The sequence below is a fragment of the Phacochoerus africanus genome, chromosome 1 (genome assembly GCF_016906955.1).
Source record: "Phacochoerus africanus isolate WHEZ1 chromosome 1, ROS_Pafr_v1, whole genome shotgun sequence".
NCBI classification, from domain to species: domain Eukaryota; kingdom Metazoa; phylum Chordata; class Mammalia; order Artiodactyla; family Suidae; genus Phacochoerus; species Phacochoerus africanus.
This window is the reverse complement of record NC_062544.1, coordinates 201536792-201559824: the sequence shown is the minus strand read 5'-3', so window position 1 is coordinate 201559824 and position 23033 is coordinate 201536792. Positions and strand designations below refer to the sequence as shown.

Below are 23033 nucleotides of genomic sequence, written 5' to 3'. Positions count from 1 at the left end.
CCTGGCTCCTAGGAGGGAGCTAAAACATGCTTGATAAATGGATCTGATGATTTTTGTCTGGGAAGCAAGGACAAGATTGTAGTACTAATTTCACCTGAAGCTGTTGGAAAGAGTTTTCATGGAGCAGAGAGGATCAGTACTTTTAAGAATAATTAGAATTTGAAAGGAAGTATGAAATAATGATAACACTGCCCTAACTAAAGGGGGAAGGTGGCTAAAAGGAGTGGGTCAGAACCGTATTATTTAGTTGAAGAGAGGAACATCTGCATTAGAATCATGTGAGGTGCTCGTGAAAATTACAGATTCCACCTCTATATTTCACCTCCCTCTCCCCATTCTGAATCTGATAGTCTGTATTTACCTTTTGAGCAAGCCCCCTGAGAAGATTCTTTTCAAATGAATGGAGATTCTTGATGTCCTAGAAGGAACACTGACAGATGTGGGCAATTGAAAGCTATTTTAGGTTTTCGAAGAGGGAGAATGGTGGCATAATGGACTTGGAGCTTTGGGAAGGGCATACACTAGTGGTCTGCAGAACAGATTGATGGGAATGAGATCTCAGAGGCAAGAGTGAGCTGCTCGGAGGGCACCAGAGTATTCGAGGTGAAAAGAAAGGGAGAGTTTCCTCCATATTGGTAGCATCAGAAATGGAGAATAAACAGTGACTCCAAGAGGCATGTCCAGAGATGAAGAGATGAGGCTTGGTGACAGACTGGATGTGAGCAATAATGGCAGGGAGGAGTTTGAAATGACAGCTGTGTTTTAAGGACTGTAGAAAATGACCCTTCCACTGATGAGCATGCTAGTTCTGTCTGGTGAGTTCTACTTCATCCTGAGGTGATGTGGTGTCTGGGAGGCATCCGTGTCAAGACATGTGTAGACCTATTGGCAACATGGGCTTGAGCATGACCTAAGGTCTGGCAGGAAGATCAAGATGTGGGAGAGAGTCAACACCCTGAGGGAAGAGGAAGGAAGGAAGCCTGGAAATCTGGGTTCAGACCTTTGGGGAGCAGCCACATTAGACATGATGGAGATGAAGCAAGGAAGGAATAGAGAGGAAACAGAGAGGGGGTGGTGAAGAAGACTGAATGATAAAGAGAAACCAAAGGAAGAGAAAGGTTTAAGGAGGTGAGTATCAAAGTTCCCTTCGTGGCTCAGTGGTTAACAAACCAGACTAGGATCCATGAGGATGTGGGTTTGATCCCTGGTCTCACTCAGTGGGTTAAGGATCCAGCATTGCCGTGAGCTGGTGTAGGTCGAAGACACGGCTCGGATCCTGCATTGCTGTGGCTGTGACCTAGGCCGGCTGCTGTAGCTCCAATTTGACCCCTAGCCTGGGAACTTCCATATGCTGTGGGTGCAGCCCTAAAAAGAAAAAAAAAAAAAAAGAGGAAGGTGCATATCCATTACATCAGATGCTCTAGAGTTTGAGAAGGATAAGAACAGACCTTTCGATTTGGCAAAGAAAGTATTAGGTGAAAACCAGATCTTTAAAAGTGAAAATCTGTAATACTTTCTGATGTCTGTAATATGATAGAATATGAGGAGTAAATGAAAACTCTTGATGACAAATGGTATTGGAAATTAAATGAGCAAAAATATACTCCCAACAGGCTCGCTTCCAGAAGGAGACTTGTCTATTGGAGAAATGAGAATTTGGGGAAGGGGGTGAGGGCGAGAGTTAAAAGGGGGAACAGATTAAGGTGCATGGGCAAACAAGGAACTTATCAGGACATCCTAACATGTACTTTAATGACCTTGCTTACCAAATAGGGCTGCCTTCATTTTTTAAAAGGCTTTCCATCCTTGTTTCTCTGTTGTGGTATCATCTGAAATAAACATGAGGTGTCTTATAAGGTGGAACCAGATATCCAAAGCTCTGTTTTTATGCTACCTTGAAATATAGCTTCGGAGGAGAAACAGTCCCTCTCACAGTATACATCCATTTCCTTCTTTTATTTTTTTGTTTTTGTCTTTTCTAGGGCTACACCCACCACATATGGAGGTTCCCAGGCTAGGGGTCTAATCTGAGTTTTAGCCACCAGCCTACGCCAGAGCCACAGCAATGCGGACGGGATCCGAGCTACAGCTCACTGGCAACGCTGGATCCTTAACCCACTGAGCAAGGCCAAGGATCAAATCCGCAACCTCATAGTTACTAGTCGGATTTGTTAACCACTGAGCCACGATGGGAACTCCATTTCCTTCTTAATGACCTGGGAGTGTGGGTGGGAGGAGATCCGCTTATAAAAGTAAAACAAAGTGCCAAAACAGTACATTAGTGTTGAGTACATTCGTGCAGGCCGATCTCGCATCATCAACCCATCCTAATTACAGTGCTCCACCTGTATATATCCACTGGGACATAAATTGCTCTAGGTGTTTAAGGTTTTAAAATTACTTGAGTACACCCACTGTTTTCTGTTTTTCGTCTACATTATATGTACTCGATGACTTTAGCTATTAAATCATTGAGTCTTTTCTGTGAACAAAGTTATGTGCTTTGAAATACTAAAGTAGGCAGTCACCACCCAGCATCATCAATTTTCTCCCATTTTATAAAGTTATTTGAAAGGAAAACAACGGAGAAGAAAGGGAAAAGAACAGCTAACAATGGTGTGGTAACTTTTTTATTTTTAAATCTGAACTGAATGAAGGCTGCCAGTGTTCAGGGGACGACATCCTGTTGTTGTTTTATCCATTGCACTCAATTAAGTAAAATGAAGCAGTTGGAACTGGGATACAACCTGACGAGGGTTTGTTTTTGTTTTTTGTTTTTCCTCTGAGCTGTGTATATATATTTTCTTGGTCAGATTCCTAAAGACTCCCAAGGGTCTCTATAACTGTTCGATGATAAGATTAATTTCTGCCCACCCCCTAGTTACTTCTGCCTTGTGACATCATTTAATCATCAGTACATCCTTAAACAGACTTGCCAAGTTTGCTTAAGCCCAGTGCTTCACCGGGGCATGAGAGGCCGGCTGTACTCTGGTTTTCTATGAATGCTTAACTGTTGCTGTGGACCTACTTAATGTCATGGCTCATAGAAACAGATTGGTATCAAGGCCGATATTTCCTTCTGACATAACTGTCATCATTTCAGAATGACTTACAAAAAGCAAAGGAAACTCTTACTCAGAGACTTTGTTAGATAAATATGAACTTAAAACAATTTTTTGGTAGAATTATACTTCTTGAAATTGTGTTTTCTGTCAATGGTTATCCTTTACCAGTCTTGTCTTATAAAAAGGATTTATATACAGATACAAAAATTGTCATTTGAGGAATAATTGTTGAGCTATAAAATAGGTAAATTATAGAATTTATTTATATCTCTAAAATGGGGTTTATATGTCATTATCTCCAGTAACATTCAAACATTCATTTTAAAATGTCATGTAAATCATTTTTTCAGTATAAAAGCATTCAATGTTTAAATTTTTTTTCTTTTTATTTTTCGGTTTTCAGGGCCACATCTGTGGCATATGGAAGTTCCCAAGCTAAGGGTTCAATCAGAGCTACAGCTGCTGGCCTATGCCACAGCCACAGCAACAAGGGATCTGAGCCACGTCTGTGACCTACACCACAGCTCACAGCAACACCAGATCCTTAACTCACTGATTAAGTCCAGGGTGGAACCCACATCTCATGGATATTAGTCAGGTTCATAACCTGCTGAGCTACAGCAGGAATTCTCAAAAGTTTTTTATAAGTCAAAGATTAAGGAAGAGTATAGAGTAAAATGTAAAAAATCAGAGTTCTCGCTTTCTCTCTATGACACAATGGGTTAAGGATCCGACATTGCCACAGCTGTGGCATAGGTCAAAGCGGCAACTGGGAATTGATCCCTAGTCTGGGAACTTCCATATGCCACAAATGCAGCAAAAAAAAAAAAAAAAAAAGTGAATATTCTCCTTCCCTATTTTCTACTTTTCAGTTTTACCCTCCAAAAGCAGACACTGTTAACAGCATTTTAAATTTCCTTTGCATGAATTTTCTTTCTTTTTTTTTTTTTTTTTGTCTTTTTGCCATTTCTTGGGCTGCTCCCGTGGCATATGGAGGTTCCCAGGCTAGGGGTCTAATCAGAGCTATAGCTGCCAGCCTACACCAGAGCCAGAGCAACGCAGGATCCGAGCCTCATCTGCCACCTACACCACAGCTCACGGCAACGCCGGATTGTTAACCCACTGAGCAAGGGCAGGGATTGAACCCGCAACCTCATGGTTCCTAGTTGGATTCCTTAACCACTGCGCCATGATGGGAACTCCATGCATGAATTTTCTAAGCACATGCAATTTTACATATGTTATGCATACACACTCATTTTATACAAATAGTCATACTCTGAACACTGTTGTGCATTTTGTTTTTTTTTTAATTTACTTAAAATACTTGGTCTGTATCATATCCGCATGATTCAGTCAGCTTCAGTCTTTTTAAAAACTGTGGCATTTCATTATATGTATGCACCATAATTTATAGATGAACATTTTAGTAATTTCCAGTTTATATCTGATTGTTGTTGAAGTTATATTGTTCTAATTACAAACAATAAACATACTTAGAAGTGAAATTACTGAGTCAAGGAGTATGAGTTTTAAATTTTTATAAGATATTTCTAATTTATCTTGCACAAATTTACATTTCCACCAATATCTGAGTGTGTTTCCACATCCTCATCTGCCAGTCTTCCTTTGAGGTTTGCAATGCCTGCCATTCTATAGAAATTGAAAACTGTTGCTTCTTTTTAATGTGCCTTATTGGATTAGTATGTATTGAGCATTTTTTCATAAGACTAATAGCTATTTGTGTAATTGTGTGAATTTCCTATACTGTATCCTTTGATTATTTGTCCCTTGCCATATCCATTTTTATGAGAGGAAAAGAAATCCTTTTCTAGAGTAGGCTACGTGTGTGTGCGAGCGCTTTTTCAGGCCACACCCGTGGCATATGGAAGTTCTTAGGCTAGGGATCTAATCAGAGCTATAAGCTGCCGACTTACACCACAGCCACAGCAACATGGGATCCGAGCCACGTCTGCGACCTACACTGCAGCTCACGACAATACCAGATCCTTAACCCTCTGAGCAAGGCCAGGGATCGAACCCGAAACCTCATGGTTCCTAGTCGGATTCGTTAACCACTGAGCTACGATGGGAATTCCTAGAGTAGGCTACTTTTTAATAGATAACCCACCAAGAGTTCACATTAAACCATAAATGTATATACTCTACATGTGAACACTTGTACAAACACTGATTTACTCAGAGGCCTGAACAAAAGCCCTAGAAAGAAAGTGTGGCCACACAGCCTGAGAAGAAAAAGAAAGCAGTCTGTCTGGAGTCAGATGTGGGGACTAGCCTCACTCTTTCTGTGAGTTTCCTATTGCTCCATTTAAAAAATGTCACAAACTTAGCAGCTCAACTCACGATTGTGCTGGGACAGGAGTCTGGTCATCAAATGATTGGATTTTTGCTCAAGTCTCACAGATAAAATCAAGATGTTGGCCAAGTGCACTTCTTAGAAGGTATCATCTTCTAAGTTCATGTGGTTGTGGCTGAATTCAATTCCTTGCAATAGTAGGACTAAAGTTCCTGTTTCCTTGCTGGCCATCACCTGCGAACCACTCAACTACTAAAGGCTGCCTGTGTTCCTTGCCATCAGCACCCCATCTCCAAACCCAGCAAAGGAGACTCTCCCTTGTGTTAAATCCTTCTCATGCTCCCAATATCTCTGACTTTTAGACCCAGATCTAAAGAGTCCGTGTGATTAGGATATGATCAGCCTGGTAATCTACTTACCTTAAGATCAACTGATTTGGAACAAAACGAATGGCAAAATACCTTAATACAGCAGCGCTTAAGGTGGTGTTTGATTGACTAACTGGGAGGGTGTGTGTATGTACACCAGGGCCAGGAGTTTTGGGGGCCATCTTAGAATTCTGCATTCCACACCCCCCATCTGCCTTCCTCCGGGGAAACAGACAGACCTCATGTCTTCTGGCTGAGGAAATCAATCACAGGGAAATATGGAATGCCAGAGAAAAGGGGTGGGACAGGCATCCATCTAACCCCATGCACAACAAAATGTACCCAGGGAGGTCAAAGATCCTGATGTGAGCAATGAAACAGCAGAGGCTGGAGAGAAAATCTAGGAAACCACATGTGCAATGTAGGAGTCAGGCAACCTTCCTGACCAAGGATCCAAGCTGGTGTTTCTGATTCCAGTGCCTGCCTCTTGACCTCCATGCTATGGCCCACTGGAACAGGTCGTTCTCTAGCTACACAAATGGATTTTGAGTCCTTTAACTTTGCCCCTTCTTCTCACGCCAGTGTGATCAGAGTGTGCTTTTGTGAGATGTTGGCCTCAGGTGTTCAACAGAACAGAATGAACTGATCACAACCTACATAGGTGAGCCACTAAGGGGAACTGTATTAATGACCATTACTCTAAAAGAGTTCTAAAAGACTGCTCCTCCCCACCCCTTTTTCTCTTTCATCTTCCCACCTGCTGCTTGTTCAGGCGCATTATACGGGACTTGCTTGAGACGGAAGAGACTTACATAAAAGAGATTAAGAACATAATTGATGTGAGTAGATTTGGGGGGGCAAGGGGGACATTTAAGCATGTATTCAAAGTGGAGACATTTTGTTGTAGAAAGAAACTCAAAATAGCTGTCATAAGTCTTCGCAATTCCCACCAAAGTTTCAGGTCTTATAATGTCACAGGTGTTTTTTCAGTAGGGAATGGGAACAGTCTTATGACTGTTGATCCATGTAACCAAATAACTTCCAAAAGATTGTACCAATTCATATGATTCTAGCAATGCCCAATTAGGTTCACTGAAAGTTTGCCTCCAAAGGATATGATCCACTTTTGAGACACACACACACACGTTAATTTTGAGACACACACGCAAAGATATTTTTGATCATTTGGTAAAGGAGAATTGTTTCTCATCGTTTTAAGTAGCATTTTTTGCTTTTTGCTTAAGAGTGAAAACTTATGTTTTCCCTATTTTCCTAAGGTAATAATCTTGAGGAATAAACTGAGTATAAAATTATAATAGAAATTTTTTACAAGAAAGCATCAGAAAGCCAAATGTCCAATACAAAAGGGAATGGTTGATGAAGTCTTCTATACAAGCTAACTAAATAAAGTATTTATCAACTGTTACAAAATAATTGGGTATTTTTTGTCTTTTTTTGTGTGTGTGTGTTGCAACCTGCGTTATATGGAAGTTCCCAGGCGAGGAGTTGAATCGGAACTGTAGCTGCCAATCTGCGCCATAGCAACACAGGATCCAAGCCACGTCTGCAGCTTGCACCGCAGCTCATGGCAACATCGGATCCTTTAACCCACTGAGCATAGCCAGGGATCACACCTTCGTCCCCATGGATTCTAGTCAGGTTCTTTACTGCTGAGCCATGACAGGAACCCCCAAAATAATTGTTTTTAATAACATACAACAGTATGGAAATAAATGCTTGTAAGAGCAAATTAAAAAACAATATGTGTAGAATTTTACAGAGTCTAAAATGTATATGGAAGAACAGACTACAAATTTCATATCTACTATGATTATAACCACATAAAATAAGCTTTTAGAAAGTCATGAAGGAAATATAGTAATACAGTAGTAATTGCATCAGGTCATAAAATGATGGGTAAGTTTTTTCCTTTCACACTTGACTTTTATAACATATTTTAAAAATAGATTTGTTCTTCCTATAAAAATGGCATTTTGTTATCATTACCATTAAGCCTTCTTCTTCTGAAGATGGGAACATGAGGAAAATAATTCCAAAAGAGAGTATATGATGGAATGCCTTTCAAGAAATATGTGTGCCATACTCTCCAATTATTAAAGTTTTGGTCCCTGGAGTGGCTAATTCAGATCATCTCATATGTTCCTGCTTGTCTCCACCTCTGCAGGGATATATCTTGCCAATGGATTTTATTTGGCTGAAGCATCTAATTCCAGATGTTCTTCAAAATAACAAGGACTTTCTCTTTGGGAATATTAGAGAACTTTACGAGTTTCACAACAGGTATACAGTTATTCGAATTATCAGGGAAAATGGAAAATAAGAGGATGGAAATCAGACTGATGAAATTTAGAGATGAAAGTGCCTAGATATTTTCAGGCTTAAGCACGTAGGCCAGAGTCAGTGGATGGGATTGGGGTGGAATGGGATGAGAAGGGGTAGAAATGTCCCCAAGATCCCCAAAGGAAGAAGGGAAAAGACATTAATGGAGCATGTACTAGTGTCAGGCATTGATGTTGTATTCATTTGTGAGTTCCTTTGCTTACTGATCTACTCACGCTTCAGCATTTACTGAGCACAGTGTCTCAGGCACTGTGTTCAGCACTGGGAATACAAAGTTGACCAAGACACACATCTACATACCTCTTACCATAGGGGAGTTCTGGGAAGCAAAATATTAGAAAATGCTAACAAGTCAGGCACTTGTCCTGTTAACCCAGGACTGCTTGGGTGTTTCATTCTAGAGAATGAGAGAAGGAAGGGACTTTGGAAATCATCTTCCAACACTTTTATTTTACAGATAACAAAACCACACATTGTCTACTCACTTTAGTCAGTCTCATGGCCCCGGGATCACACATCTAATTGACAGGAGACAAGAGACTGTTTGGTGCATTAACCCCATCTCTTGCCAACTGGTCAGACACAGAGCTGAAATGAAATGAAAATCCCATTTCTGCTACTTTCCCTGGAGAAATTATGCAGAATCTTTGAACCTCAGGTTTCATGCTTATGAAACCCTATCTTGCAAGGTTTTATGGGGGATTAAATGAGATATTGTTTGCAGAGCACTTAGCCTATGCCTGACCTATAGTCAGCTATCAGTGATGGTAGTAGCAGTGGCAGCAGTTATCACTGCTATCACATAAAGCAGGGATCATCAGCATTTCCAGTCCACCTCTGGCTGGTGCTTCACATGGTCAGAACAGAGGTGAGTGGTTTCGGGGAATCCTAGTAAAGTTACAGAATACACTTGTTTTTTCCAAATCAGTGCGCTGAAGATGAGTCAAAAGCAGTAAAGCCTGGATAACCGCAGGTACCTCTTCTAGGCACCTCTTAAATCCTATGTGATTTTACTTTAAAATTTGTTGCTAAAGAGTCTTTTTGTTAACCTCATACCTGTAAAAATCAAAGCATTATTGTACTTTTCTTTTCCTAGGATTTTTCTAAAAGAATTGGAAAAGTGTACCAAAAACCCTGAACTTCTGGCACGTTGCTTTCTCAAGAGAGTAAGTCTGTGCTCCCAATAAATCAAAATGTCCATGTGATTAAAGACAGCCCTTAATTTTCTGTGTATGTGCAAGGGCAAATGGAAACACCAGTGGTCTCAAAACTTCTATCTGCCTTTTGAATGCAAAGCGGGAGTCTTCTGCTGTATTTCACCCAGGGTGAGCTGAGTCCAGTTTGACAGAGCTCACTGTGCTGGGTGGGAGCAACTGCAGGCCTGGCTTCCTGCAAAACCCCCTAAAATGGAAGACTGGCCCCTGGATCCTTGAGGCAGATGACCCTCTTCTGAATGACTAAGCTGTTTTAGGACAAGAATCACATCGCAGGCATCAGTTTTTCACTGAGGTTGTATTAACACTCTAGAGAGAAGTACTGGTGTTAAACTGAAGCTCTCAGAAAATTATTTTTCTTCCGTTTTATTTTCTATGGCATCAAGGATAGTCAGAACATGTTAAACCTTTAGCCTGTCTCATGGTTAGTACCCCATTTGTGAACATCCTGTCCTACAGCATCGTACCTCTAACTACCTCCCTTCCCACCACACACACCTCTCCCCTCTTGCTGGTTCTCCCCCAGGCCTCGGGCAATCAGTGGACCATGTGGGCCATCTGTGCTCCCTGGGAGCTGGCTCAGAGAAATGCCTTAGCAGACGTCATTCCCCACTAAGTGCCTCCTTCCCTTTGGGAGGGCTATGCAGGTGACCCGGTGCCCGCTGCTTTCTAAATCTTTCCCATTTCTTCTCTCTCTCCTAGCCAGCCGTTCTTTTTTTTTTTTTTTTCCGATGTTGTTTTTGTTGTTGTTGTTTTGGGTTTTTGTTTGGTTTGAGGGTTGTTTTGTTGTTGTTGTTGTTTGTCTCTTTAGGGTCACGCCTGCAGCATATGGAAGTTCCCAGGCTAGAGGGTTGAATTGGAGCTGTAGCTGTCAGCCTACACCACAGCCATAGCAACACCATATCCAAGCCGCCTTAACCCACTGAGCAAGGCCAGGGATCGAACCTGCATCCTCATGGATACTGGTAGGGTTCGTTTCTGCCAAGCCACAATGGGAACTCCCCAGCCCTTCTTTTTCTTCTCTTGCTCGTTTTCTTTTTGCAAGCCTGAAACAACACATCAAACCATTTAAACATTTTTAAACTGTTCAAATTATGGCTGATAAGTCTAAGAGCAGTATTTATGATAAACTGAAAGCAAGCAAACAAAACCCCCCAGGTTTCAAGGTATTTGACATAATGGCGAAATAGTCTTCAACCCTCAGAGCTCTGATTGGCTTAGAAGAGCCCTTACAGTATTTTGTGATAATCTATGTGGGAAAAGAATCAGAGAGAATGGATATATGTACATGTATGACTGGGTCACTTTATCGTACAGCAGAAATTATCACAGCCTTGTGAATTACCTATACTTCAATAAAACCTAAAAAAAAAAAAAGGAAGACCCCTTACAAGGCCCTATCTGGGCTTTCTATCATAGCCTCATGATAGATTTTTCATCCAGTGCCAGAATTCAAGATATGTTTAAAACCATTTTGTATTCAATCATTAATTTCCTTTTCAAATTACTTTTATGACATTATTGGTACCTTATACTCTTTTGCAGTTTTGCACTCATCAAACCACCTATGAGAAATCTAATTGCAGAGTTTAATAATTGCAGTTTTGTAATTATGTCATTATGCAAATACATTGAAATTGTTGAATGAGAATAGAATCAAATTCCTATGTGGGAAAAATGGATATTATCAAATAAAAATTGTTCAAGTATGAGGAAATGGTCAGGGAATTGCTAACTAAACACCTTTTCTTAGAAGAATATCTCTCCAAAAGTTTTACAAAGCTTTTTTTTTTTTTTGTCTTTTCTAGGGCCACACCTGTGGCATATAGAGGTTCCCAGGCTAGGGGTCTAATCGGAGCTATAGCTGCCGGCCTACACTAGAGCCACAGCAACACGCAATCTGAGCCACGTCTGTGACCTACACCACAGCTCACGGCAATGCTAGATCCTTAACCCACTGAGCAAGGCCAGGGACTGAACCCGAAACCTCATGGTTCCCAGTTGGATTCATTAACCACTGAGCCATGATGGGAACTCCTACAGAGCTTTTTATAGCCCCCCACGTTGGAAGGAACCTTAGAAATCATTAATCCAAACCATAAATTCTGCATATAATCCTATATGATTTATGACATTGGAGACAAAATACAGGTAATAAATTCTTATCAAGCACAAAGTTATTACTCTGGGACCAATGGAGTAATTAAAAACCACAATTACTGAATCTTAGAGAATCCTTGAGGGAACTGACCCCTACAATATAAAGCCCTGTATTTGTTAGACAATAATGTGGGCCCATCATCCATTTACTACAGCAGTTTACCTCTTCCAGTAATATTTGCAGATTTTTACTAACCCCAGAAATGATTTTTGAGATATCGCTCTAGCCAAGTGTTTTCATCAGACTCAATAGCCAGTAGTATACAGGGAGATTCTGGCCCCTGCCCCAGACCAAGCTCTTTGTAGAATGATGCTTGTCAGTAGTTTCCTTTGCATTCCATTTGCTCTGAGCTCTCACATGGTACAGTGGGAAAAGCTGGGGTGGGACTCAGAAAACTTAACTTCTTATCTAAGTTGAGCCACTTGCTATCAGCATGACCTCAAGTAAGTCACTTAAACCCAGGAGTCCTACTTTCCTGTCTATACAACTAGCTTCATAATCCTGATATGTAAAGTTGTGCAAGTAAAATAAAAGAATGCACACGGAAACATGCTACAAAGTGCAAAGTTCTTTGACAACAGTCACCATTCGTTGGGTAGTCTCTGAGTATTGGGCCTTTGTTGAGAGATACCTATACATCATCTCATTTAATCTCACAGCTACCTTAGAAGTTGACTGCTGTTATGAGTCCGCTCGACAGATGAAAAACTGAAGTGTGGGAAGGTTAAATTACTGACCTCAGACCTATACTTGGTAACTAACAAAGCCAAAAACAACCTGGGCCATCCACCACCAGAGCCCACAGTCTTCTTTATCCATAAGAAGTCTTGTCTCCCAGTGTAAACATGGTTTTGGGGGTAGCAGATTTTTAGCCCCTGATTTTTCTACAAGGAGGTAAAGGGAGGGATTTAGTTTACAGGCTTTCTGTAAGGAATTTTGGACTGAAGGGCACATTTAGGTCAATGGTTATGTTTCAGTGCTTGAGGGCCTATCATGTTTTGTGTTGCCCAAAGTGCAGACACAGGGCCAAGGGGTGAAGATTTCAGGAACACAGGTATCAGCTCAGCATCCACCAAGAGAACCAGGCCCCTCTCTGTCACTGGGAGAGTTTGGGGAAAGGTGGCTGACTGTGGGGGATGTTTTCCTGGGTGGAAGGTTGGATCTCCAAAGACTCCTCCAGCTTCTGAGAATCCTCTGGTGATGAGTGTTGAAAGCAGTGAAACTGAATTCTTTTAGGAACTAAAGACCAATGTCTTTGTGCTGTGACAGACCAAATGTGGGTGAAATGCCTTAACAATTTGTCATGTTTTATAAGTCTGGTCTTCAGTATGACAGGAAACACCCCCATGTCTATACTCTTATGCTCTGGGAGCCATTGAGTTTAACAAATGTACTTAGCATGGTGCTGGCACATCAGAGGCACTCAACAGTTCTTTAGTGAATAAACAATGAAGATATTATTGTTAAGCTCTGAATTATTATTATTCTAGTTTATTAACCAGTCTGAACAACATTTCTTAAGGGCCATGTGTCTTCCTAAATAAACATGTGTGTCTGTGTGTGTGTTTAATTTTTCTTGGAGAGAGTAGCAAAGGACAGAGTTGCTGTAGTGAAGTGAAATGACAGCCTACAATCCATTAGGAGAGGGGAAGAGCTACAGAAATGGAAATCATTCACTACAGCAGGGTGTTTAGAAGTCCAAGTCCAATAGACATAGTTGAAGCTGTAAGGGAAAAAAATAACTGATACCCAGATAAAGGACATTAAGAATGGCCTGAGCTAGAGGATAAGGACACAGAAAGGCATAAGGCAGTGGCCACGTCGTCGTCTCTGCCAGAGCAGCCTGGGCTCTATGAGAAGCACAGCTGCCATGGACCAGGTTCTCCTAATGGAGTGGTTGAAGCTGGAAAGCTGAGTCCACAGGCTTGGAGTATCTTTTCTATCTGGGATGTGTGCCCACCTGTCATGGTCTTTGATACAATGAGAATATAAGTCACACAGCACTTGGAATCCCCCTTGATCTCCAGCACTGAGGTAGTCATGTAGCTTTTCCTGTCTCCGAGTCTTATGCTGCAGGCTGAAGGTGAGGTCTGAGGCAGGGGGTGACCAAACCACTTAGGTTTGTGTCCAAACTGCCACATTTTCTTCTGGGGCGTTTCTGTCTTTCAGCTGTTTCTTAGGTTTATTTGTAGGGTTGGCATCAGGATGATTGTAATAAGGAGTGAGTGGGGAGAGATAAAGGAGGCGCTACCAACACTGTTTGTCCATTTCACCACTCTGTGCAGAACTGTTTTGGGGAGATATTAGTCTACCGGATAAAAAGCAAAGGAGAAAAGATAAAAATTGAGGCATTCCCATCATGGCACAGAGGAAACAAATCCGACTAGGAACCTTGAGATTGCGGGTTCAATCCCTGGCCTCGCTCAGTGGGTTAAAGGTCCGGCGTTCCCATGAGCTGCGGTGTAGGTCTCAGACTCGGCTCGGATCCTGAGTTGCTATGACTGTGGTGTAGGCCAGCAGCTGTAGTTCCGATTTGACCCCTAGCCTGGGAACCTCAATATGCCACAAGTGCAGCCCTAAAACATAAAAGAAAAAAAAAATTGACTCTTGTTCATGAATTTTCTTATCTATTTGACAGAGTCCTATAACTGCTCCCACAGCACTCATTCAGCTCTGCGTTTTTTTTTTAATAACCTCTGCATACCTCCCCATCACACACTCACCCCAAAAGAAGGTTATGTATTGTACATCCCCAGTTCCTTACAGATTGAAAATACTCAGGCCCTGAGATAGTGCTTTGGGAAAGGTCCCCAATGTTCTCCTGATTTGCTGCAAGTAATAATTCCTTCCTTCTTCTGAAAAAAAGAGAGCAAGTGAGAGAGAAAATACTCAGGCCTGTTTCATAAATGAATGAACAGTATTACCCTGTCCACTTACTGATAAAATGCTACCTGATTAATTTATTCTAACTTTTTCTCACCCAGAAAGAAGATCTTCAAATATATTTTAAATACCATAAGAATCTGCCCCGAGCCAGGGCAATCTGGCAAGAATGTCAAGACTGCACCTACTTTGGGGTAATGTTGGGGTTCTAAGATCTCCCACAAATTGTTTTCCCTGGACAATGTTTATGTGAATCCAATTTATGAAGAAATTGAAAGTATGAAGTAGGCAGAGGGATTTGGCATAGGGATTTTTGCTTCCTAAAAGTCTCTCCTATTTTGACACTACATATTGGAAGTTTCAGTGCTGCCCCGCGTCTCTGTGGGAGCACTATGAGGAATAGCTGTAGCTTGGTGAGAAAACCTCTTTTAAGATGGGTTTTTTTAAGTGGAATTCAGTCCAAAAGGTCACACTTTGGGGCTCCCTGGAATGATACCAATAAACCATCATGTTCCCTTGAATAGACTCCATCACCCACAAGCCCAACCTGAAGACACACTGCCTCCTTTTCAGAAGGATTTGAAATCTGCACTGTCTCCTATTTCCCTCCTAGTGGACCTTGGGGTTTTTTTGTTTGTTTGGTTTTTTTTTTTTTTTTTTTTTTTTGGTCTTACTTTCTTTTCTAAAGGAAATAAATGGTCTGGCATCCCTAGTTGCCTATAAAAATACTAGCCAACACTTTCCCCTTTCTTTCACTTTACACACTGTTCCTGAGGTACTGAGCAGCTAATAACGTTATGAAAATGGTCGACACAGCTGCCTCTCTTGTTCAGGAAGAGAGCATTTCACTTCTTGTATTTAAATGCTGCAGCTTTTATTCTGTATGTGCATTGTTTTGTTTCTCTTTGGCTTCTCAAGGTATGCCAGCGTCAACTGGGTCACAGTCTCCCTCTTTTTAAGTATCTGAGAGGACCAAGCCAGAGACTTATAAAGTATCAGATGCTGTTGAAGGTAAGTCAGTGAGACAGTGCTTCTTGTGCTAGAAAAACAGGTGCCTGCACTATGGTATGCTTTTCCTTAGACATGCAAAATTGTGGCTTCACCTTCCATTCCAAAAGTGAAGATATGCCTGTCCTTCCAGCTTTTTTTCTTTTTTTTGGCCGCACTCTCGGCATGTAGAAGTTCCCAGGCCAAGGACTGACCCCTTACCACAGCAGCTACCCCAACCACTGCAGTGACAACACCAGATCCTTAACCTAATACGCCACAAGGGAACTCCCTATTCTGCCAACTTTTTCTGTTCCCAAGCCTAAATCAACCTTGTCATCACAAAAAACTAGTAGAACCGATAAATGAATTCGGCAAGGTAACAGGATACAAGATTAACATACAGAAATTGGCTGCATTTCTTTACATTAGCAATGAATTACTGGAAAGGGAAAGTGTTGTTGTTGTTTTTTAATTTCTTTTAAAATCACATCAAGAAACTAAAGTACTGGAGTTCCCATTGTGGCTTGGTATGTTACAAACCCAACTAGTATCCATGAGGATTCATGCTTGATCCCTTGCTCAGTGGGTTAAGGATCCAGCATTGCCCTGAGCTGTGGTGTGGGTCACAGAGGCAGCTCGGATCCCACATTGCTGTGGCTGTGGTATAGGCTGGCAGCTGCAGCTCTGATTCAACCCTAGCCTGGGAACTTCCATATGCCACAGGTACATCCCTAAAAAAAAATAAATAAATAAAAATAAAATAAAATCTTAGGAATAAACCTCGTTGAAGAGGTGAAAGATTTATATTCTGAGAACTATAAAACTTGATAAAGGAAACTGAAGATATTCAAAGAAGTGGAAAGATATCCCATACTCTTGGATTGGAAGACTTAATATTGTTAAAATGCCATACTACCCAAAGCAATCTATAGATTTAATGGAGTCCCTATAAAATTACCCATGACATTTTTCACAGAACTAGGACAAATAATCCTAAACTTTGTATGGAAGCATAAAAGACCCAGAATTGCCAAAGCAGTCCTGAGGGGGGAAAAGAAGCAGGAGGCATAATTGTCCTAAACTTAAGATAATAATGCAAAGCTACAGTAATAAAAACAGCATGGTATTGGTACAAAAACAGACACATGGATCAATGGAACAGACTAGAGAGCTCAGAAATAAACCCACTCACCTACAGTCAATTAATCTTTGACAAAGGAAGCAAGAATATACAATGGAGAAAAGACAGTCTCCTCAGCAAGTGGTATTGGTAAAGCTGGACGGCCACATGCAAATCAATGGATTAGAACACAACCTTACACAAAAATAAACTCAAAATGGCCTAAAAAGACTTAAATATAAGATGTGACACTGTAAAACTCCTAGAAGAGAACATAGGCAAAACATTCTCTGACATAAATCATACCAGTGTTTTCTTAGGTCAGTTTCCCAAGGCAATAGAAAAAGCAAAAATAAACAAATGGGACTTAATCAAACTTACAGGCTTTTTGCAAAGCAAAGGAAACCATAAACAAAACAAAAAGACAACCTACAGACTGGGGGAAAATTGCCAACTATGCAACCACTGACAAGGGCTTAATTTCCAAAATATACAAATAGCTCATACAACTCAATAACAAAACAGACAACCGAATCAAAAAATGAGCAGAAGACATAAATAGACATGTATCCAAAGAAGACATATAGATGGCCAGTAGGTACATAAAAAAATGCCCAACATTGCTAATTATTAGAGAAATGCAAATCAAAACTACAATGAGGTGCCACCTCATTTCACTTCACACTGATCAGAATGACCATCATTAAAAAGTCTACAAATAACAAATGCTAGAGAGGGTGTGGAGAAAAGGGAACCCTCCTACACTGTTCGTGGGAATGAAGATTAGTGCAGCCACTATGGAAAACAGTCTGGAGGTTCCTTAAAAAAAAAACTAAAAGTAGAGTTACCATATGAGCTAGCAATCCTCCCCTGGGCATATATCCAGAGAAAACTCTAATTTGAAAAGATACATGCATCCCAGTGTTCAAAGCAGCACTATTTACAATAGCCAAGGTGTGGAAGCAACCTAAATGTATATTAATAAATGACTGGATAAAGAAGATGTGGTATATATATGCAATGGAATACTACTCAGCTGTAAAAAAAATGAAACAATGCCATTTGTAGCAACATGGATAGATCTAAAGATTATTATAGTAAATGAGGTCAGAAAGTGAAAGACAAATACCATATGATATCACTTATATCTGGAGTCTAATATACAGCACAAACCTTTCCACAGAAAAGAAAATCATGGACATGGAGAACAGACTTGTGGTTACCAAGGGGGAGGGAATGTGATGGACTGGGAATTTGGGGTTAATAGATGCAAACTATTGCCTTTGGAATGGACAAGCAATGAGATCCTGCTGTGTAGCACTGGGAACTATATATAGTCACTTATGATGGAGCGTGATGATATGAGAAAAAAAGAATGTATAGATGTATGTGTGAATGGGTCACCTTGCTATACGATAGAAAATTGACAGAACACTGTAAACCAGCTATAGTGGAAAAAAATAAAAATCATTAAAATAAAAAAATAAACCAGCGTCTTCATTGAAGAGTAAGACCAAAGAATCATAAGTATCTCAGAGCCTGGCTACTCCAACATGCATCCAGAGCATGGATCTCTAAGGAGTCTGGCTTAGGGGAGCAGGGGTTCCTAGGAGCAAAGCAGGGAAAAGGGATGCATCACACTGCTGGCAGCTAAGAGGGTGGAGAGGCAGCCAGGCTTCTACTATCCGTAAGGTATCTACAGGTAAGAAATCATCTGCTGGGGAGTTCCCGTTGTAGCTCAGTGGTTAACGAATTTGACTAGGAACCATGAGGTTGCGGGTTCGATCTCTAGCCTCTCTCAGTGGGTTAAGGATCCAGCATTGCTGTGAGCTGTGGTGTAGATCGCAGACTTGGCTCAGATCCCACATTGCTGTGGCTCTGGCATAGGCTGGCAGCTACAGCTCTGATTAGACCCCTAGCCTGGGAACCTCCATATGCTACAGGTGTGGCCCTAAAAAGACAAAAAGGCAAAAAAAAAAAAAAAAGAAAAAAGAAAGAAAGAAAGAAAGAAAGAAGGAAGGAAAAGAAATCATCGGCTGGAGTCCCCACTGTGGTGCAACAGGATTAGCAGTGTCTCTGCAGCTCCAGGACACAGTTTTCCACTAGGGCCCAATGGGTTAAAGGATCCACAATGCTTCTCAGCTCTTATCTGATCCCCACCCTGGGAACCAGAAACTCCATATACCATGGAATGGCCAAAAAAGGAAAAGAAAAAAAAAAAGATATATTTGCCCCACTTTACAGCTAAAGCAAGGAACTTCAGGAAAGAGGTATGTTTTTCTCCAAAGTCACTATTTTGTGTGCATTGAAACAGTGGAAAGGAGTAGGCAAAATTCCATCCATCCCTCCTTCTGCAACATAGACCTCTACCCCTAGACTGAGGATCTTTCTCAAGAGCAACATAACAATGAATTTTGTTCTGCTGAACCCCTGGGTGGTTCTTTCTCTTGCTGACACCAGCACACCTTCAATAGAACACTTCCAGAGCCCCACGCCCCACCCCAGGACAGGAGGCTCTGTCAAGGCTGCTTCTCTATGTGTGAGCCAAGGGAAAGGTTTGGGCCACTCCTCCAAGGTTTGTTTTCAACTAACCTTAATAAGCTGTCTTGCTTAGTGTTTACTTTCTCTTAATTTAAAAAGAAGCCCCTGCTGTTTACTGGATACCTTCCCACATGTATTTCTCATTTAATCCCCACAATCAGCTGTGCCAAAAAGTTCTGGGCTGTGAAGAAACCGAGACTCAGAGCAGTTACCTTATTGCCAACATTGTGCCCTCAGAACAGTCACCCCTCTCGGCTCTGCGTCAGCAGGCCCAGCCTCTGCTGTACCGGGCGCGGGAGGACCAGCCTTCTCAAGCCTTTGTTTTCTCGAGGACACTAAAGTGAGAACAGTGGAGCCTCCTCCCCAAGATTGCCGTGAGGATCGAGGGAGTGACATGGTAGAGGGCTCTGTCAGGGCAGACCCCCAGGAAGCTTCCAGAAGGTAACCTGCAGCTGTTGTACACGTGGAGATGCCACACCAGCTGGCAATGAAGATGGTGACCCTCTGCTTCCCTCTCTGAGTGGCATCTGTGAGCATGTTTTGGTACAGCATTCACTTAGGGCTTCGTGTTCCTCTGACAGCCCCGTCTTTCCTGTCACCTGAACATTACAAGTCCTACCTGTAGGCACAGTGAGGAGGGAACAGGACCTCCATGGAGTCTCTACACCAGGGCCTGGTGCATCCAGTGCCGAAGGGCTTGGGCTTTCCCAGAGACACAGTGTCGACACAGCATCTACATCAGAACCTACCTGGAGGGCTGTGGTGCACAGTGATTAGAAACACAGACTCAGGAATTAGACATCCTGGGTATGGCTTCGGCTCAGACACTTCCAGGCTGCATGAACTCAGGCAAATTGCTTAACCCCCCCTCTGCCTCAGTTCCTCACCTGCAAAATTGAAGGTAGTAATAGTACTTTTCTGGTATGCTTTTGGGGAGCACTAAATGAAGTAACACATGTTAAAAAAAATACTTAGAAGGTTTTGTTAGCTTCATTTTTCTGAAGAAACAAGAGACAGAATCCTTGTAAAACATTCTTTGGCCGACTGTGGGAAACCGTGGGAGGCTACTCAAGACAGACCAGTTTTTTTCCCATAGCTAAGATTGCTTTGTGCCTGGAAAAAACAAGTTCAAACCATTGGCACACCCACGAAGAGAGAAGGAACTTGGTAGTGTTCTCTGCCCTGAGGGACAGAGCTCATTCTGCAGTGCTTCTACCATCAGCTTCCTTGAGAGAGCATGGACGTTGGACCAATTGCCTTAGAAAGGACTGTGGGATCCTAGTGTGGGAAAGCTTTTCTAAGTATAAAAGAAAGTGGGAAATGAATGGTAGATTATTCCATTAAAAACAGACACACAAAGGAATTCCTGTATGGCTGAGCAGGTTAAGTATCTGACATTGTCACTGCTGTGGTGAGGGTTTGATCCCTGGCCCAGGAACTTCCACATGCTGCACATGCTGCACATGCAGCCAAAAAAAAAAAAAAAAAAGACATATGAAGAATTGGGGAAAATACCAGCAAGATATATGACAAGTGGTCAGCATGCTTAATCATAAGCTTATAGTAATTGATAATGAAAAACAAAAATAAAAAAGATGTTACCTACAAAATGCTTAATATTTTTTATGAGATATTGTGAAAATTAACAGTATGACAGAGTACATAATGTATGTAATGTCTAATGAATCATGGCAAGTTGATCAGACAGTATTAGTACATTATGTATCAGCATGCATAAGAAATCGATGCATTAAGGGACAATAGAAGGCACTATCACTAAGCTCAGAGTTCTCTCAAACAGACCAAGTGATACATGGAAACTGTCATATTTAATGTAGAGAATTTTTCTTACCTGGATTTCGCTTAATTAAAATATGGTTTGCAAAATAGTACATTAGTTCTTTACGGTAAGTTTTGCTTATTGCAAAAAAGATGATTTAACAAGCGGTTATGCTGATTTCCTGCGTAATCCAACTCATGTCATAAATAGATTACTGTTTAAAAAGAGAACTAAGAGGGAGAGGTTGGTACAAGTTATAAACTTTCACCTCTAAGATCAATAAGGTCTGAATCTATAAGGTAAAACATGGTGACTATTGTTGATAAGACTGTTGTATACTTGAAATTCGCCGAGAGTAGGACTTAAATGTTCATACCAAAATAAAAAAAAGAAGATATGTAAGGTGATAGGTATATTAACTCGATGCTGGGAATCCTTTCACAATGTGTAAGTATATCAAATCACTACAGTACACACTGTATATACCTAATGACTATATGTCAATTATACATCAATAAAAGAGTTCCCTGGTAGCCTAGTGATAAGGACTCAGCATTGTCACTGCTGTGGCTCAGGTTCCATCCCTGGCCTGGGAACATCACATGCCTCAGGCACGGCCAAAAAAATATTATACCTCAATAAAACCAAAATTTTAAAAATTGATAATAGAAAGATGAACAAAGGAAAGAAGCAGTTTCCAAAAGAAAAAGTGCTAATAGCAAAGCTTTTTTTGAGAGTTCTACCTCACCAGTTATTTGAGAAATTCCAGTTCAGAATAGCAGTGAGGTACGATTGCCCTGTTGATTCAACAGGCAAAACTTTCTGATTAAGTGGTAATACTCTATATAGGCTAGGGACTTGTGAAACAAGCTTTCATATATGGCTGGTGGGAACGCAGTCCTTCTCTAAAGAACTTGACAATAGGCATCACTCTTAATGTTAACAATTCTACTTCTAGGAATTTATCCTTAAGAAAAGTATATAGTGAATTCCCATCATGGCCTAACGGAAGTGAATCTGACTAGTCTTCATGAGGACTCAGGTTTGATCCCTGGCCTTGCTCAGTGGGTTAAGGATCCAGCATTGCTGTGAGCTGTGGTGTAGGTCACAGATGCGGCTCAGATCTGGAGTTGCTGTGGCTCTGGTGTAGGCCCACAGCTGTACCTCCAATTTGACCCCTAGCTTGGGAACGTCCATATGCCTCTGGTGTGGCCCGAAAAAGACAAAAAGAAAAAAAAAAGAAAGAAAGAAAAGTGTATAAAGATGATGATTATAGTAAAAACATTATTAAACCTAAATATTGAACAGTAGAGGAAATTCATCAATTATGATTTATCTATAGGATGCAATACTCTGCCACAATTAAAAACATGTTTTTAAAAAAATGTAACATCATGGGAAATGTTCATGATATGTTGTTGTGAAAAAGCAGGCTACAAGATAGTGTCCAATGTGATTCTATACTTGTGGAAGAACTCTGTGCTGAAGGTACTATTCATTCTCTCCCTCATACTTGTGATAAATTCGTATACATTCTCAGTTTAACATTGGCTGGAGATGGTTTGCACAATAGATTAAGTTGGCATTCTACTTTTTGATTTTCAATAAAGCTTTTGGGTTAATGCAGGGTCTGCTGGATTTTGAGTCTCCTGCAGATTTGGAAGTGGACCCAGGTGACCTGGAAGGATGTTCAGCTAAGGTACTAGATGTTAAATATTGTTTTATGTACCAACTGCTAATGGTGTTATGTCTATAGGTAGAAGGACTTAAGGCAATCTTGTTTTCTTTGTTTATGATCTTTATTGTCTGAATTTTTAAAATTATAGTTGATTTACAATGTTGTACCAATTTCTGCTGTATAGCATAGTGACCCAGTCATACATATATGTACATTCTTTTTCTTTTTAGGGCTGCATCTGTGGCATATGGAAGTTCCCAGGCTAGGGTCCAATCAGAGCTGCAGCTGCTGGCCTATACCACAGCCACCAGACTACACTACAGCCACAGCAACATGGGATCTGAGCCATATCTGTGACCTACATCACAGCTCGAGGCAACACCAGATCCTTAACCCCCTGAGCATGGCCAGGGATCGAACCTGCATCCTTATGGATACTAGTCAGGTTCATTTCCTCTGAGCCACAATGGGAACTCCAATGGGAACTTTTCTCATACTATCTTCCATCATGTTCTACCCCAAGGGAGTGTTTATAGTTCCTGTGCTGTACAGTAG

The 23033-nt window shown here is 41.1% G+C and overlaps 1 protein-coding gene across 2 annotated transcripts in view; it reads left to right on the top strand.

The window, feature by feature from the left end:
* MCF2L2 (MCF.2 cell line derived transforming sequence-like 2) overlaps nucleotides 1-23033 on the top strand; it is a 252449-nt gene that overhangs the window by 181967 nt on the left and 47449 nt on the right. For both annotated transcript variants that reach the window (XR_007135864.1, XM_047787395.1), the window contains exons 16-21: nucleotides 6523-6589; nucleotides 7936-8051; nucleotides 9208-9277; nucleotides 14471-14563; nucleotides 15288-15380; nucleotides 22428-22499. Coding sequence is in view for 1 of the 2 variants with exons in the window: in XM_047787395.1 (XP_047643351.1) it covers nucleotides 6523-6589; nucleotides 7936-8051; nucleotides 9208-9277; nucleotides 14471-14563; nucleotides 15288-15380; nucleotides 22428-22499 (511 nt within the window). In the remaining variant the exon portion in view is untranslated. The remainder of the gene's footprint in view (nucleotides 1-6522; nucleotides 6590-7935; nucleotides 8052-9207; nucleotides 9278-14470; nucleotides 14564-15287; nucleotides 15381-22427; nucleotides 22500-23033) is intronic.